Here is a 16713-nt window from a genome sequence, read left to right as displayed (position 1 = left end):
GTAGTGAATGACATGCCACTACTATTCATCCATGTGGGTTATGTATAATTAAACCAAATACTCTCGAGTGTCGTCTCATATGAGCTCTGCAAATGGTTCGCAACCGGCAGTCACAAATAGGGTTAAGCTGGGGTCCATTGTACTCCTGGGGGAGTCTTTAATATTTTATTTTAGCACAGTCTGTGTGGTCACATTCATGTGTAGCCTTGTTGTCTCTTACTCATAATATGAGCATTGGAATTGGGAGTAATGCCTAATAAATCTGCCACCGATAAAACACACACTCGAAGTAGACTAAAGATATTGTGGGTTATTCAGAGATGAATAAAGATTGCTGCATACGCAGACAGATCTGGGTGCATCTGCTCACATGCTGGGGACCGCCTAGCACAGTACAAGGCCGTCCCCCGATGCGTCCGCAATTAGTTTGCGGGGTCATCGGATCTACGGTTGACCCCTGGCAGCACAGCCTTGCTGCGCTGTCAGCGGCCATATTTTTTTATAAACAGCTGCCCATTTTTATAAATGGTGGCCCATCCCCGTTTTCCCGACACCGCCCCCACACATCCGCGCCTGTCAATCACACTGCGGCCGCATCCTTCAGAGATGCGGCAGCAATGTGTAAGGTCGCACACAACTGCCGGTGCGTGTGCGCAGACCACACGGCTGTGTCCAGGTCTGAATCGGGACCCATTGTAAGGGCCTGGTGCAGAGATGTATAGAAATAAAAACATAGATTTGCTGTTTTTAGATACAGCGTTTTACGTATTTTCTTGTGCTCCTGAGATTTGTATGATAATGCCACGTGACAGCAATAAATGACAAAGGTGGTCATTCCGAGTTGATCGCTCGCTAGCAGTTTTTAGCAGCCGTGCAAACGGTATGCCGCCTCCCACTGGGAGTGTATTTTAGCTTAGCAGAAGTGTGAACGAAAGGATCGCAGAGCGGCTACAATTTTTTTTGTGTGCAGTTTTAGAGTAGCTCAAAACCTACTCAGCGCTTGCGATCACTTCAGACTGTTCAGATCCTGTTTTGACGTCACGAACACGCCCAGCCACGCCTGCGTTTTTCCTGGCACGCCTGCGTTTTTTCCAACACTCCCTGAAAACGGTCAGTTGCCACCCAGAAACGCCCACTTCATGTCAATCACTCTGCGTCCAGCAGTGCGACTGAAAAGCTTTGCTAGACCCTATGTGAAACTACATCGTTCGTTGTAATAGTACTTTGCGCGTGCGCATTGCGCCACATGCACAGAAGTGCCGTTTTTTTTCCTCATTGCTGCACAGCAAACGAATGCATCTAGCGATCAACTCGGAATGACCACCAAAGTTAGATGTCGGGTCAAGCGTCGGCATCAGGTGGCATTGAGTTGCAATATTGGGTTGAGGTTGCCATGAGGCAATATTGACTGACAAAATTAGGTATTAAATGAAATAATAAATTGGGTTGATGCTGATAAATGACAAGAATGACTGAAAAAGGCAGATTCGGGTTGAAATTTGAGGCATGAAACATAATCGACAAGGCTCTGCTTCTTTTACTGAATTGCTGTGTAATATTAATTCAGTTCAGCAAATTATAATCAATATAGTGAATTGACAGGTTGAAGTCTCATGCATATTGGTTCAGCCCACAAAGTGGATACTTTAGGTAATCTTTTCTTTTAATTAGTCATTCTGCCAGTATTGCTGTCTGCATTGCTAACGTGTTACAGGCTTGGCTTACTTTGTGAAGCCTTGGGTGCCATGGTGAATGTGACAAAGCAAAAAAGTTGACGGGAACAAAAATTTAGCAACTGTATTCATTTCGTTTCGCAACATACCGGATTTAAAATGTGTCCGAAAATAGTCCATGCCCCAAAACAGTACACAGTATGTGCCCCTATTGCCATAATTGTTTCATAGTAAACTATGGTCCTTTTCTAAGGGCTGATTTAGCACAACTGGGTCAATAGTACAAATTGGTTGGTGTATATATATATATATATATATACACACACACACACACACACACACACACACACACACACACACACACAGTACTGCAGTTCTATTTTTCTGGAAAAATAGGTTCAGGATCTACGGTCTGGGGGTGGACAGGGACTACTAAAAAAGAAATAGATAGATAGATAGATAGAGAGATAGATAGATAGATAGATAGATAGTTTTTAGAAAAGAAGGCGCTCAAAAAATTTGAAATAAAAAACTTATCTTATGGAAAAAATATTTTTGCCCAGGACAGGTTCAGGAACCCAATTCCTGATTATGTCATACAGTATTTAATGAGAGGTTCATGAACTGAGTTCCTGCTGGAAAATAGCAATGCAGTACTGTGCAAAAGTATTAGGCAGATGTGGAAAAACTGCTGCAAAGTAAGAATGCTTTAAAAAATAGAAGTGTTAATAGTTTATTTTTATCAATTAACAAAATGCAAAGTGAATGAACAGAAGAGATATCTAAACCAAATCAATATTTGGTGTGACCACCCTTTGCCTTCAAAACAGCATCACTAGGTACACACATCGTCCAGTGTGTACCCAGCTTAAGGCTGACGTGTGATTCTAGTGCTCTCACGGTAAAACAAAATGTGAGGAAAAAATACATAATAAATATGACTTAATGTGAGAATAATGGCAAAGCTGCGAGTTCACCTGAAGAACCCGGGATATTTCTGGCAGTGTGAATGGGATATTACTACACTGAAGATGCGTTTGTTTTTTAATCTCAATTTGCACCTTACTATTTAACTTTCCGAGTTATATAGTACATAAAGAAGTCCCAGCTGCCACCTCAAGACACCTTACTGTACCTATTGCCATTTTACCCTTTCTTTTCAAGGGCTTGTGCAGGAATCATAAAATGATATGGAGTGTATAATAAATCCCTGTGTTAGACACCCAGGCTGAGTGTGTATAGAAGTAGATTTTACGGAGAATAGCAGTCAATGAGCTGGAAGCTGTGGACTGAGCATATATGAATTTATAATGTACCATTAGTTATTACGGTGTGTAAATAAATAATTCAGCAGCCAAGGAATGGTGTAATGTCTCCCAGATAAACCTCTCATACTGCTTAATGCTAATCCTCTGCTGTGTAGTCCGCTCAGCCCCAGGTCAGGAGACAGAAGAGTGTCGGTCAGGTACATTGCGTGCGCTGCCTTACAAAGGGCCCACGCATTGCTTTTCATTACCTTCCCCAGGTGATAAGCAAAATGGTACATTTATGTATATAGCGCCATCATACTGTGTAGTGCTTTACAGTTGGGGGCAAACAGACAAAGTGGTAAAGGGGATATCCATGGATTTTACCTTTATTGGTGCTTTCTTGAGAGACATATATTAAAGTGTTTCTAACCCATCTACTTAAGTGCTGGAGATTTCAGCACATTGTAGCAGACTATTATACTGTATATTGCTTTCTGCCCCCTTGCACTAAGGGCCTATTTCAGACCTGATTGCTCGCTAGGTTTTTTTTGCACTGCTGCAATGAGATAGTCGCCGCCCATAGGGGAGTGTATTTTTGCATTGCAAGTGTGCAAACGCATGTGCAGCTGAGTGGTACAAAAAAAACTTTGTGCAGTTTCTGAGCTACCCAGCACTTACTCAGCCGCTGCGATCACTTCAGCCTGTCCGGGACCGGAATTGACGCCAGGAACCCTCCCTGCAAACGCATGGACACGCATGCGTTTTTCCAACCACTCCCAGAAAACGGACAGTTGACACCCACAAACGCCCTCATTCTGTCAATCTCCTTGTAATCCGCTGTGCGAATGGATTCTTCGTAAAACCCATCGCACAGCAACGACCAGCATTGTACCCATGCGACATGCGTGCGCATTGCGGTGCATACGCATGCGCAGTTCTGACCTGATCGCAGCGCTCCAAAAAATGCTAGCAAGCAATCATGTCTGAATTACCCCCCCCAAGACAGAACCTGGTAGAAATGCCTGGTACACACCTGAACGATGGATTGCACGATGGGCCGACCAATCCAATGATGTGGTAAGTCTTCTGTACACACAATATGCCAGCATGCCTGGCCACCAGTAGTGACATCGTTGTTCAGGGTTTCTGCGGCCGGCATATGGGTCAGTCAGTCCATAGACCATACACACAGGCAGATGTTGCGATACATGTGCAAGATATATTGATGTTGCAGGGCCGACGCAATGTGTCTGTGAACGACGCTGCTCACAGACATATCATCTGTACACACGAGCCAACGCCCTTGATGATAAATCGTTCCTCGACTGTATGAACAATACATTGCATAGTGTCTTCCCAGCAAAAAGCTGGGTACACACTGGCCGATATATTGGATGTTCAAATGACGGGCTGATATATCGTGGGCACCTCGGCGGGTGTGTTCCAGTGATGTCTGTGAATGATAATGTTCACAGACATATCGCGTCGGCTGTACAGATATATTGGCACATCGTGCTGTGTGTATGGGCGAGTGTACACTTGCTGCAGAGGCCGCCGGTGACTGAAATCTCAACTGGGCGGGCACAACAGGCCGACAATTGGTAACTGTGTATGCAATTACCAATCGTCAGATAGGTCGGCGGCCGATCCGTGTAACCAGATTTGGATAGGCTTATTTTACTTTGCTGAAACAATGCTGCAGCTTTAGGTCAAATATTTAACCCCTCGGGCTCCAGAGAAGAAGGCACACTTAAATGTTTTAGGTTTTAGTTGCACTTTAAATAAATACACCTGCTACCTTTGATTTCTTCAGTGTCGTAATAGATTAACTCATATTGAAAAGAGTGTATTACCATATTATATCCCTGTACATAAATATGGAGAACTTTTGTTTGTACAGTATTCACAGATATGCATAATAGTTAAAGGGGACAGAAACATCAGTCTCCAAAGCAATATCTTCTGTAAATGACAGGCGATCGTGACCAAAGAGAATGTGACATACACTGCCCACATTTTACTAAATAATGTCCACAACACAACACCAAAATACGCCTTGGTCCAACTGCTATGCATTTTGTGTTGTAGCCATTGTTTTCAAAGACCTCCCAGCAAGGGCAGCCACCACCCAATATAAAGTAGTGACTGCCAGTAGGGGCAGACAGATGATTCCACCGGACACCATCAGTGTGTTTTAAAGACTGGCATTGATTGGTGGATGGGGCAAATCAATCAGAAAAAAGTCCAAGAGGGGCGGGACTATGCTAAATTGCCCCAGACCCCATCGCCCAAAGTAATTCTGCCAATACAAACAGCCCTGAACAAAGCTATTTACATATATTTTTACTTTTCCAGACTGCAAGCTCACATTTCTACATGGAGGTTTTCAATAACCTTAGAAAGTTCTGATTGAATGATAAGAATCTGCTAGCATTCAGCGCACCACTTATATTCCACAAATCGCCCATTTCTACTTGATTAATAAGAAGTTTACGTTGCAAAATACCATAGTATTTGCTTTCAGTGACCAAATATTATACTGCTGCATTCAATATAATATTCATAATTCTATGTTTAAATAAGCAAAATAGAAATTAAGACATATAGTCCAACACCTAGCAGTGCAGAACACACGTAATTTAAATACAAGAGCAGCAATACGTAAATAAACACCAATACATCACTTTGCATGACTGTAAAAGGAACAGTTCTGAATAAGCTGCAAGGGAAGTGATTACTGCTGGCATGATAAATAAGAATACTTACTGCATGAGATAGCTGATAGGCCATCGGTGAAGGCAGGAGCTGCCTGGGGACTTGCTGCAGAGACACTTTAGATGAGTGACTTATGGTTGGATAACGAGAAGATGCAGTCAGCTGGGATATTGACAACTGCAGTAAAAACAAAACAACCATTTCTCAAAGGGTTTAATAAAACATCAAAATAAACATGTAAACCTACTTTAGTCCTACACAGCTAGGATACTCGGATGCTGTAAATATGGCATAAACAAGCTTGAAAGTATGTTAGAGAAAGTACAGATCTTAAAAGCTACTGTACAAAATGTTTAACAAACTCTGAAGGTCACTGTGATTGGTCTACTGCTGGGGACACACTAGACGATTTTATTAACGATGTGGCCGATTCCGACAGATCGGAACGACACATCATTAAAACCGTCCAGTGTGTACGTACTATGTGGCCGATGATGATCGCACCCGTGCGTCGTCAGCGACATCCTCCGTCGGACCTCCCCGGCGAGGGCGCAGCGTGGCCCCTGCTCCCCGACTCCATCACTGCCGACATAGGTAAGTGTGTGTGCACTTGCCGATGCCATCACGACATTGTGAATATCTGCATTTTTATTGTCTACATGTTGACCACAACCCCTTCTATTAATGTAATTCTAGTAGACTGAGTAATACTAATGTGCTAGTGGGTGGATACGTTTAATTTGATGGGTGTCGGGATCCCGGCGGTCAGGATACCGACGCTGGAATCCCAACAGCCGGCAATGCCAGCAGCCGGAATACCAGTGCAACAGGACTATTCCTACTTGTGGGTGTCCACGACACCCACAGAGTGGGAACAGAACCTGTGACGAGCGCATATTGGTGGCCGGGATGCCGCTATCGGTATATTGACGGCCGGCGGTAAATCATACTGAACCCGATTATAGCACATTCGGGTAACTTGTTTCATGTTGGTAATTTAGGTTTTCTAGGTACAAAATACTCATGTACTGGTTATATACATACATTAGTGCACAAACTCTCCAACGCAAAGTCCATCAGATGACTACTGTGCATTGGAAAACAAGTTACATATATAAACACTGTTAAAACCCCCCAAAACAAACAACTTTATAATATTTAGAAGATGCAAAATCTATGGCCACGAAAATGAGAGAAAATAAAGTGTCTGATTGGAAGGATGCCATGAAAATCTAACCGGATGTTGTATTAACCAAGGTGGTCATTCCAAGTTGCTCGCTCGTTGCCGATTTTCGCTATGCTGCGATTTGCTGCTAAGTGCGCATGTGCATGGTACGCAGTGCGCATGCGCTTAGTTATTTAACTAAAAACTTAGCAGTTTTGCTGTTGTTCGTGCGGCGCTTTTCAGTCGCACTGCTGATCGGTGAGTGATTGACAGGAAAGGGGTGTTTCTGGGTGGTAACTGAGCGTTTTCCGGGAGTGTGCTAAAAAACACAGGTGTGTCAGGCAAAAACACAGGAGTGTCTGGAGAAATGGGGGAGTGGCTGGCCGAACGCAGGGCGTGTTTGTGACATCAAACCAGGAACTAAACGGACCGAGGTGATCGCAATCTAGGAGTAGGTCTGGAGCTACTCAGAAACTGCAAGGAATTATTTAGTAGCAGTTCTGCTAACCTTTCGTTCGCTATTCTGCTAAGCTAAGATACACTCCCAGAGGGCGGCGGCCTAGCGTTTGCAATGCTGCTAAAAGCAGCTAGCGAGCGAACAACTCGGAATGACCACGCAGAGCCGTGCAGCTAGTGTGGTCGCACAGAGTGGGATGCCCTGAGGTAGAACCCGATCTGCTCACCGCAGCCACCCCAAACTGTGCTTGCCAGATGTCTGCAGGGGTGCTGTTATGGTAGCATCTAGATTCCCTTTGTGGAGAGGACTTTTCCAATAATGCACTGGATCAACATCACCAACTATTTGGAATAGTAACCTGTGGTGAGCGAAGCGAGCTACCGGGCCAGAAATGTGACGAATGAAGCGATCCCGCGAGGGTACAATGCAGCATTAATAAAGCAAAATACCCTGCAACGCACAGAGATTGGAGAAAACATAAACGCCCTGTAAGGGCAGAATACATTTTCCGCCCTCAGCTGATGTCTACATTGCAGAGTGGGGGCAGGCCGCTCTAACGCAATTGCGCCATCATTTAACAAGCAAGCACTACTGATTATCAGAAGCTGTTGTGCAATAGCGCCCTCTAATGGGGTCACTGCCTATAAGCGACACAGTCCCACAGCATCGGTTAAACAGTATTTAAAACCTATTACAGGAAATCACTTACTGCAGGTCCCATTTGAGTTTCTTGAAGGGAAATAGGATTTGTAACCAGCGTCTTTGCTAAAACATAATAGAGAAATATGTTTAATGTTAGTAAACAAACAATGTTAATAAAACAATGTTGTGATAAGCTTGCAGGCAAATTCACTTTTATCATGTGCGATTTTGTCAAAATATCAAAATATTGTCTTTTTTTTTCTACAGGCAATTAACAATTGTGCTTGACTAATCTGTCTACACGTATATAGAGACTAGAGAGTAACTAGGTTTACACGAGTGCAAAACATGACCTCCCCTCAATATGCAGAAGTTCTGCGAGAGAAACAAAATTGTTTAATGCAAACTCTTCTATGGGGTTGGGTACGAAATCCCAGTAGTCAGTATCCCGACGGTGAGGATGCCAACAATCAAAATTCCGATGGATCCCAGTAAATATTTAAACCATGCTTTCTGGCTGCCCACCCTGGGAGGAGGCAGCTACAGTGCATCTGGAAAGTATTCACAGCACTTCCCTTTTTCCACATTTTGTTATGTTACAGCCTTATTCCAATATGGAATAAATTCTTATTTTCCCTCAAAATTCTACACACAATACCCCATAATGACAACGTGAAAAAGTTTTTTTTGAGATTTTTGCAAATTTATTAAAAATAAAAAAACTAAGATATCATATTAACATAAGTATTCACAGCCTGCGCCATGAAGCTTAAAATTGAGCTCAGATGCATCCTGTTTCCACTGATCATCCTTGAGATGTTCCTACAGCTTAACTGTAGTCCGTCTGTGGTATATTTAGTTGATTGGACATGATTTGGAAAGGCACACACCTGTCCATATAAGGTCCCTCGTCTGAGCACAAACCAAGCATGAAGTCAAAGGAATTGTCTGTAGACCTCTGAGACAGGATTGTCTCAAGGCACAAATCTGGGGAAGGATACAGAAAATATCTGCCGCTTTGAAGGTCCCAATGAGCACAGTGGCCTCCATCATCCGTAAATGGAAGAAGTTCGGACCCATCAGGACTTTTCCTAGAGCTGGCCAGCCGTCTAAACTGAGCAATCAGGGAAGAAATCAGGGAGGTGACCAAGAACCCGATGGTCACTCTGTCAGAGCTACAGCATTCCTCTGTGGAGAGAGGAGAACCTTCCAGAAGGACAACCATCTCTGCAGCAATCCACCAATCAGGCCTGAATGGTACAGTGGCCAGACGGAAGCCACCCTTAGTAAAAAGTACATAGCAGCCCACCTGAAGTGCACTTGACGGACTCTCAGATCATGAAAAAAATAATTCTCTGGTCTGATGAGACAAAGCTTGAACTCTTTGTCGTGAATGCCAGACATCATGTTTGGAGGAAACCTGGCACCGCTCATCAACAGGTCAATACCATCCCTACAGTGAAGCATGGTGGTGGCAGTATCATGCTGTGGGGATCTTTTTCAGCGGCAGGAACTGGGAGACTAGTCAGGATAGAGGGAAAGATGAATGCAGCAATGTGCAGAGACATCCTGGATGAAAACCTGCTCCTGAGCGCTTTTGACCTCAGACTGGGGCGACGGTTCATCTTTCAGCAGGACAACGACCCTAAGCACACAGAGTGGCTTCAGGACAACTCTGTGAATGTCCTTGAGTGGCTCAGTCAGAGCCCAGACTTGAATACGATTGAACTAGAGAGATCTGAAAATGGCTGTGCACCGACGCTTCCCATCCTACCTGATGGAGCTTGAGAGGTGCTGCAAAGAGGAATGGGCGAAACTGCCCAAAGATAGGTGTGCCAAGCTTGTGGTATCATATTCAAAAAGACTTGAGGCTGTAATTGCTGCCAAAGGTGCATCAACAAAGTAATGAGCAAAGGCTGTGAATACTTATGTACATGTGATTTCTTAGTATTTTTATTTTTGAATAAATTTGCAAAAAAAAACCAAAAACTTTTTTTCACATTGTCATTATGGGGTATTGTGTGTAAAATTTTGAGGAGAAAAATTAATTTAGTCCATTTTGGAATAAGGTTGTAACATAACAAAATGTGGAAAAAGTGAAGCGCTGTGAATACTTACTGCATCGGCATAGGAGGGCGGTGTGTGGGCATGGAGGCGTGGTCGCATTACCAAGGCCCTGCCCCCACAATACAAGTAGCGGCCCTGTAAAGCGGAGGCCTTGCCCACTTTTACTCAGCAAGTGGATGGATGCGGGGGGCTACTGGGGGGGTGTAGGCAACTGTAGCCCAGCTCTAGGAGACTTGTCTACTTTTCTGGGTGGCCAGGAGTGCCACATAATTTTCAGGAGTCTCCCAGAAATTTCGGGGGAGTAGGCAAGTATGATTTAAACCCTACCACTAATCCACCCCGCCTGCATCCTAACCCTGTCTACTCCTCCATGCAGCCTAACCCTAATGCTCCCCCTAGTGCCTCACCCTAACCCCCCCATACTTAATAGTGAGATCCGACAAGATTCTTACCAGCAGGATCCCACTGTCGGTATCCGGACTGTCGAGATCCTGACCACATCCCTTTTCAAGATTTCACAAAGTCTACAAAAATATATCTACATATAAAGAAATTGTATATAAACATACAGGGGCTGATTCTAAGTCACACGGATCTCTATTTATGGATGCAAAAGGTGAATTTTATCGCGTTGGGAAAACATTGCCGGCAGCCGAGATCCCGGCATTCAGAATACCGACGGTGGGATCCCGGCAGCCAGAAAGCCAGCATGGGGGGCGAGTGCAACGAAGACCCATACATGCTCGCTGTGCTCGCCACACTGCGGCCTCGTTGGCTTGCCACAGGTTTATTTCCCACTCTATGGGTATCATGAACACCCACAAGTGGGAATAGCCCGTTAGCTGGGATTCCGTCTGGCGGCATTGTGAGTGTTCGGGATCCTGGCGTCGGTATGCTGACCGGCAACGTAACCGCATCCCAATTTTATCATATAGCACATGCGCAGTAGCGGCTTTATTTATAATTTGGTATGCCCGTCCTGGTCTGATCTGAGTCAGACACAACTTGGCCATAACATAGGGCATTTTGAGGTGGGAAGTGGGCGGTGGCAATGTGATCCTTTGGAATTGCCCTGACTTGTTTGAGAGCCATTGGTGTGAATCTAAAGCTATTGTGTGATTCAGAGTCATGCATACAGGCAAGGGAAGCCTGTTTCTATTTCTGATGGATCTCCTGCATCTAGCGTGGGTCTGGTGCAAGTGCACTATGCAAAAGCCAAAATATCAGGAACTAGGCAAGGGTGCCCACTTTCCCCATGTATTTGTCACAGAGAAAATAATACTACAGTATGTGACTTGATTAAAGGTTCAGTGATTGGCAGCACCCAGCATAAACTCTGTATTATTGGGGGATGATATATTATTATTTGTGCCAGACTCAAGTTGTTCCGCACTACACCACATTTTACATAAGAATTCCGCAGCCTCCTTTACAAATTCATCTTCTCTAAATCCGTGGTATTAGCTATACATATTCCCCTAGCTGTACTTTGCAGGCTCAAAAGCGCAATACAAATATAACTGGCAATATCCCTCCTTGAAATACCTGGTTATTCGTGTTGCTATACCCCCCTGACATGACTGCCAGTAATGAGGAGTGCTCTAGCTATGAAATATTGCGGCAGTAGTGTAAATGGTATTATACCTCTTTGGATCTATTCCTCGTTTAGTCCCTCAATCAATTATCTACATTTTTCCGTTAAGGCATTTGCTTTCAACTAAAGGTAAATGCCCCACGCAAAAAAACAAAAATTTGTCCGTATAAATAGGTATGGGGTCTTGGCACTGCCCAAACTTGAGGTTTAGCAACAGGCATGTTGGTTAGACCCTTTAGAGATGGTCTCACTCCTGATCCCCCTAAACCATTTGTGCCTATTGAGAAGTCCCTCTCGGATACCTTTTTCCTAAAGCTGGGTATGCTATGCACTAGACGATATCATGGAAGTCCGACGGGCAACATCGCCAGCGAGGGCCATACTGCCGAATGCAGGGGACGGTATAGATATTCCAGCTGTTGGGATCCTGGCACCCAGCATGCCGGAGCAAGGATCCCGACCGCCGGAATGCCGGCAGCGGAGCGAGTGCAATAGAGCCCCTTGCAGGCTCGATGTGCTCGCCACGTTGCGGGCATGGTAGCACACTACCACGCTATTTACTCAAGGGGGAGAATAGTTTTCGGTATCCCGGCAGTTGGGATCCCAGTGCCGGTATGCTGAGCGCCAGGATCTCGACAGCCGGGATATCGAATGCATCCCCAAATGCGGCATCCCCCCCTCCCCCCCATCGCTGCCGGTATCAGCAAGTGTGTATGCACTATCGCGCTGGGTACACATCGTTTAATGTGCACCCAGCTTTAGCGATCTGCAATGGATTGGTAACCATAGTGACCTGCAGATAACTTAATGGTGACATCCTCATAGCTTCCACAGCTGCAATAGCCAAATATTGTCTCTCTTCCTTCCCTGTCTGTCTCACCTCCATTCCCTATTGGACTTGGTTTACTTTTTACTGTGGGTTTCTCATAGGTTTACATTTTTCAACAAAAATGTTTCTGTAAAAAAAAAAATCACGACAGTCCAACCTCATACTCCTATGTATGCCCCACTTTCATTAAATTAATAACCAATTATTTGTTAATTTATATGTGCCCAATTATTGTGTATAATTTTGAATGTGTTTTTTTTTCATAAAGATTTTATTTACATCTAAATCATTTTGACGAGTCTTGAATTTGTTCTGCCAAATCAATATTTTTCATTTCACTAACGCAATTGGTAAACTTTTTGAATATTGGGGGTCATTCCGTCCCGATCGCACGCTGCAGTTTTTCGCAGCCGTGCGATCGGGTCCGGTAACGGAGAACGCCAGGCAGCGAATGTTCTAATGAAGATTTAGATCTCAGCGACGATCGCATGGTGACTGACAGCAGTAAGGTGTTCCGGGGTGGCAACTGACCGTTTTCTGTGAGTGGAGAGGAAAACGCAGGCGTGTCCAGGCGTTTGCAGGGCAGGTATCTGACGTCAATTCCGGGACCTGACAGGCTGAAGTGATCGCAGTGGCTGAGTAAATTCAGAGCTACTCAGAAACTGCACAAAATGTTTTTGTACAGCTCCCCTGCACAAGCGTTTGCACACTTGCACGCCCATAGGCGGCGACTATCTGATCGCACGGGCTGCAAAATGTTGTAGCGTGTGATCAACTCGGAATTACCCCCATTGTGTTGTGAGTACACACACATGTGGGTTCTGCAGCTAGTCATTTCAGTATCCTAGGCTTACCACTTTTGTGATAATAGGATTTTAAATTTTTAAATACCTCGTAGTCCATAAAGAATATTGGGGACAGATTAGTACGATGGGGTAAAGACAGGTCCAAAGGAGCCAGTGCACTTTAAATTTATTCAACTGGGTGTGCTGGCTCCTCCCCTCTATGTCTCCTCCTACAGATCAGTTATAGGTAAAACAGTGCCCGAAGGAGAATGACATACTTGAGAGAAGGAACATAACAACAAAAGGTGTGGTGAGATTTACACACCAGCACACCAACAAATAACTTAGCCAGCAACAGCTGGCAACATTAACAGCAACACCTGAACAGGTAACACAGAACAGAGAACCTGCAGAAAGTCACCGCACAGGGGCGGGCGCCCAATATCCCTTATGGACTACGAGAAAAGGATTTACCGGTAGGTATTTAAAATCCTATTTTCTCTAGCATCCATAAGGGATATTGGGGACAGATTAGTACGATGGGGATGTCCCAAAGCTTCCAGAACATGCGGGAACGTGCAGAGACATCTGCAGCACCGCCTGCCCAAACTGGGTATCCTCTTTGGCCAGGGTATCAAACTTGTAGAACTTCACAAAGGTGTTCTTCCCCAACCAGGTAGCAGCTTGGCATAGTTGTAGGGCCGAGACTCCTCGGGCAGCCGCCCAGGCAGAGATCACCGACCTGGTAGAGTGGGCCTTCAGAGACTGTGGAACAGGTAAGGCTGCCGACGCATAGGCCTGTTGGATAGTAAGCCTAATCCAACAAGCAATGGACTACTTTGAAGCAGGGCAACCCTTTTTCTGTGCATCATAGAGCACGAACAAGGATTCCGTCTTTCTGATCCGAGCCATCTTCTTGACATAGACTTTCAAGACTCGCACTGCATCCAATGCCTCCGGAGGAGCAGAAGTGTCAGAACTGGACGGAATCACAATTGGTTGATTCAAGTGAAACGCGGAGACCACCTTCAGAAGGAACTGCTGACTAGTCCTGAGCTGCGCTCTGTTCTTGTGAAAGACCAAGTACGGACTTTGCACGACAAGGCCCCCAATTCTGAGACACGCCTAGAAGAAGTCAGGGCCAGTAACATCACCGTTTTCCACGTGAGGTAATTATCTTCTACCGTCGTCAGAGGTTCAAACCAGGAGGACTGTAGAAAGCGTAACACTACATCCAGATCCCAAGGTGCCGTAGGTGCCACGAATGGAGGTTGTATGTGTAGTACCCCTTGCAAGAAGGTCTGAACTTCTGGCAAGAGAGTCAACTTCTTCTGGAAGAAGATAGAAAGAGCTGAAATCTGGACCTTAATAGATCATGTGTAAGCCTTTATCCACTCCAGACTGCAGGACATTCCACAGAGTGATATGTGCATTCCTCGCACCCGGAGACATATCTACGCCAGATGATCGTGTTTTGATGTCACAGGTTTTTTGGCTTGCACCATAGTGGCAATGACCTTCTTTGAAAGCCCTTTGTGAGCTTGGATGTTCCGCTCAACTTCCATGCCATCAAACGAAGCCACCGTAAGTCCGGGTAGACGAACAGACCTTTCTTAGAGGTAGAGGCCAAGGGTCCTCTACGGACATGTCCAGAAGAGCCGCGTACCACGCTCTTCGGGGCCAATCCGGGGCAATCAAGATTGCTCCGACTCTTTGATGCCTGATCCGCTTGAGCACTCTTGGGATCAACAGAATCGGAGGAAACAGGTAGACCAGCTAGTTAAGGCCAAGGCAATGTCAGCGCATCCACTGCGCTCGCCTGAGGGTCCCTGGTTCGTGAGCAATAGCAGCGAAGCTTCTTGTTGAGGCGCGAGGCCATCAAGTCGATCTGTGGGCATCCCCACCTGGCGATGATCTGTTGAAACACCTGAGGGTGTAGTCCCCACTCCCCCGGGTGGAGGTGGTGGCAACTCAGGAAGTCCGCTTCCCAGTTGTCCACTCCTGGAATGAAGAGTACTCTTAACACTTCTCGCATGCAGGCCCTGCTTTTTGTCCCTCCTTATCGATTGATGTACGCCACGGCCGTGGCGTTGTCCGACTGAACCTGGATCGCCCGATCCCGGAGTAGAGGGGAGGCCTGAATCAGAGCATTGTTAATGGCCTGAAATTCCAGGATGTTGATCGGAAGGAGGTCCTCTTGGGCAGACCAACTGCCCTGGAACTGCGCCCCCTGGGTGACAGCTCCCCATCCTCTCAGACTCGCATCTGTCGTGAGAAGGATCCAATCCTGGATCCAATCCTGGATCGCAAAGCGTCGACCTTCCAGCAGGTTGGAAGACTGTAGCCACCACAGGAGGGAAAACCTGGCCTGGGGTGACAGCCGAATCATCCGGTGCATCTGAAGATGGGAACCGGACCACTTGTTCAGGATGTCCAATTGGAACGGTCTGGCATGAAACCTTCCAAACTGAATCACCTCGTACGAGGCCACCATCTTTCCCGACAATTTTATGCAAAGATGAATGGAGACTTGAGCAGGTCGGATGACCATGCGAACCATTTCTTGAAGAGTTCTCACATTTTCCTCTGGGAGGATCACTTTCTGTGATATAGCATCCAGTAGCATCCCCAGAAACAGGAGCTGCTGAGACGGTTCCAGATGGGACTTCTGCAGGTTGAGGATCTACCCGTGGTGAGACAGTAGTTGGATAGTGTGATCTATATGGAGCAATAGAAGCTCCCTGGCACTCGCTTTTATCAGGAGATCGTCCAGGTATGGAATTATGTTGACCCCCTGGACCCTGAGCTGAAACATCATTTCCGCCATCACCTTCGTGAACACCTTTGGAGCTGTAACACCTGAAACTAGTAGTGATCGTTCAGTAGGGCAAACCGCAGATAGGCCTGATGAGGAGGCCAAATTGGGATACGGGTAAGAGTCCTTGATATCCAGGGACACTAGGAATTCCTGTTGTTCCAGGCCTGCGATCACCATTCTCAAAGATTTCATCTTGAATTTGAAAACCTTCAGGTAAGGATTCAAGGACTTCAGATTCAGAATGGGTCTCACAGAACCGTCTGGTTTTGGTACTACGAACAGACTGGAATAGTAACCTTGTCCTCATTGTTGTAGGGGTACTGGAACAATGACGTGGGACTGGACCAACTTGTTGATGGCCAGTAGCAGCGTACCTTGCACATTTTCCAAAGCTGGTAAGCTTGATTTGAAAAATCGTTGGGGAGGAGCACCGTTGAACTCCCACTTGTAACCCTGAGAGATAAGGTCCCCTACCCAAGCATCTTGGCAGGAACCATCCCAGATGTGGCTGTAGTGACGTAACTGAGCTCCCACAACGAGATCCCCTCGGGGTGGGTAGGCACCGTCATGCTGAAGTCTTTGGGAAGCAGAATTGGTGCGCTGATCCTAAGATCCGGCAACGGCTGGTTTCTTAGGCTTACCTCTGGTGCCTCAAGCTGCGTTGGAGGCCCCCCTGGCACTAGATCGAAATCGAGAGGACCGAAAGGACTGAGTAGAC

The 16713-nt window shown here is 45.7% G+C and overlaps 1 protein-coding gene and 1 long non-coding RNA gene across 7 annotated transcripts in view; one reads left to right on the top strand and one right to left on the bottom strand.

Annotated features, from left to right (window-relative positions):
* The window catches only part of NPHP4 (nephrocystin 4), a 720559-nt gene that overhangs the window by 216754 nt on the left and 487092 nt on the right, over nt 1-16713 (bottom strand). For all 5 annotated transcript variants that reach the window (XM_063943436.1, XM_063943435.1, XM_063943440.1 and 2 more), the window contains 2 exons: nt 7970-8025; nt 5690-5815 (listed from right to left, as the gene is read on the bottom strand). In XM_063943436.1, the coding sequence (XP_063799506.1) occupies nt 5690-5815; nt 7970-8025 (182 nt within the window). The remainder of the gene's footprint in view (nt 1-5689; nt 5816-7969; nt 8026-16713) is intronic.
* The window catches only part of LOC134966581 (uncharacterized), a 289870-nt gene that overhangs the window by 232848 nt on the left and 40309 nt on the right, over nt 1-16713 (top strand). The gene's annotated exons all lie outside the window — the stretch shown is intronic.

The sequence above is a fragment of the Pseudophryne corroboree genome, chromosome 10 (genome assembly GCF_028390025.1).
Source record: "Pseudophryne corroboree isolate aPseCor3 chromosome 10, aPseCor3.hap2, whole genome shotgun sequence".
Lineage (NCBI taxonomy): Eukaryota > Metazoa > Chordata > Amphibia > Anura > Myobatrachidae > Pseudophryne > Pseudophryne corroboree.
This window is presented reverse-complemented; position numbering and strand designations above follow the sequence as displayed.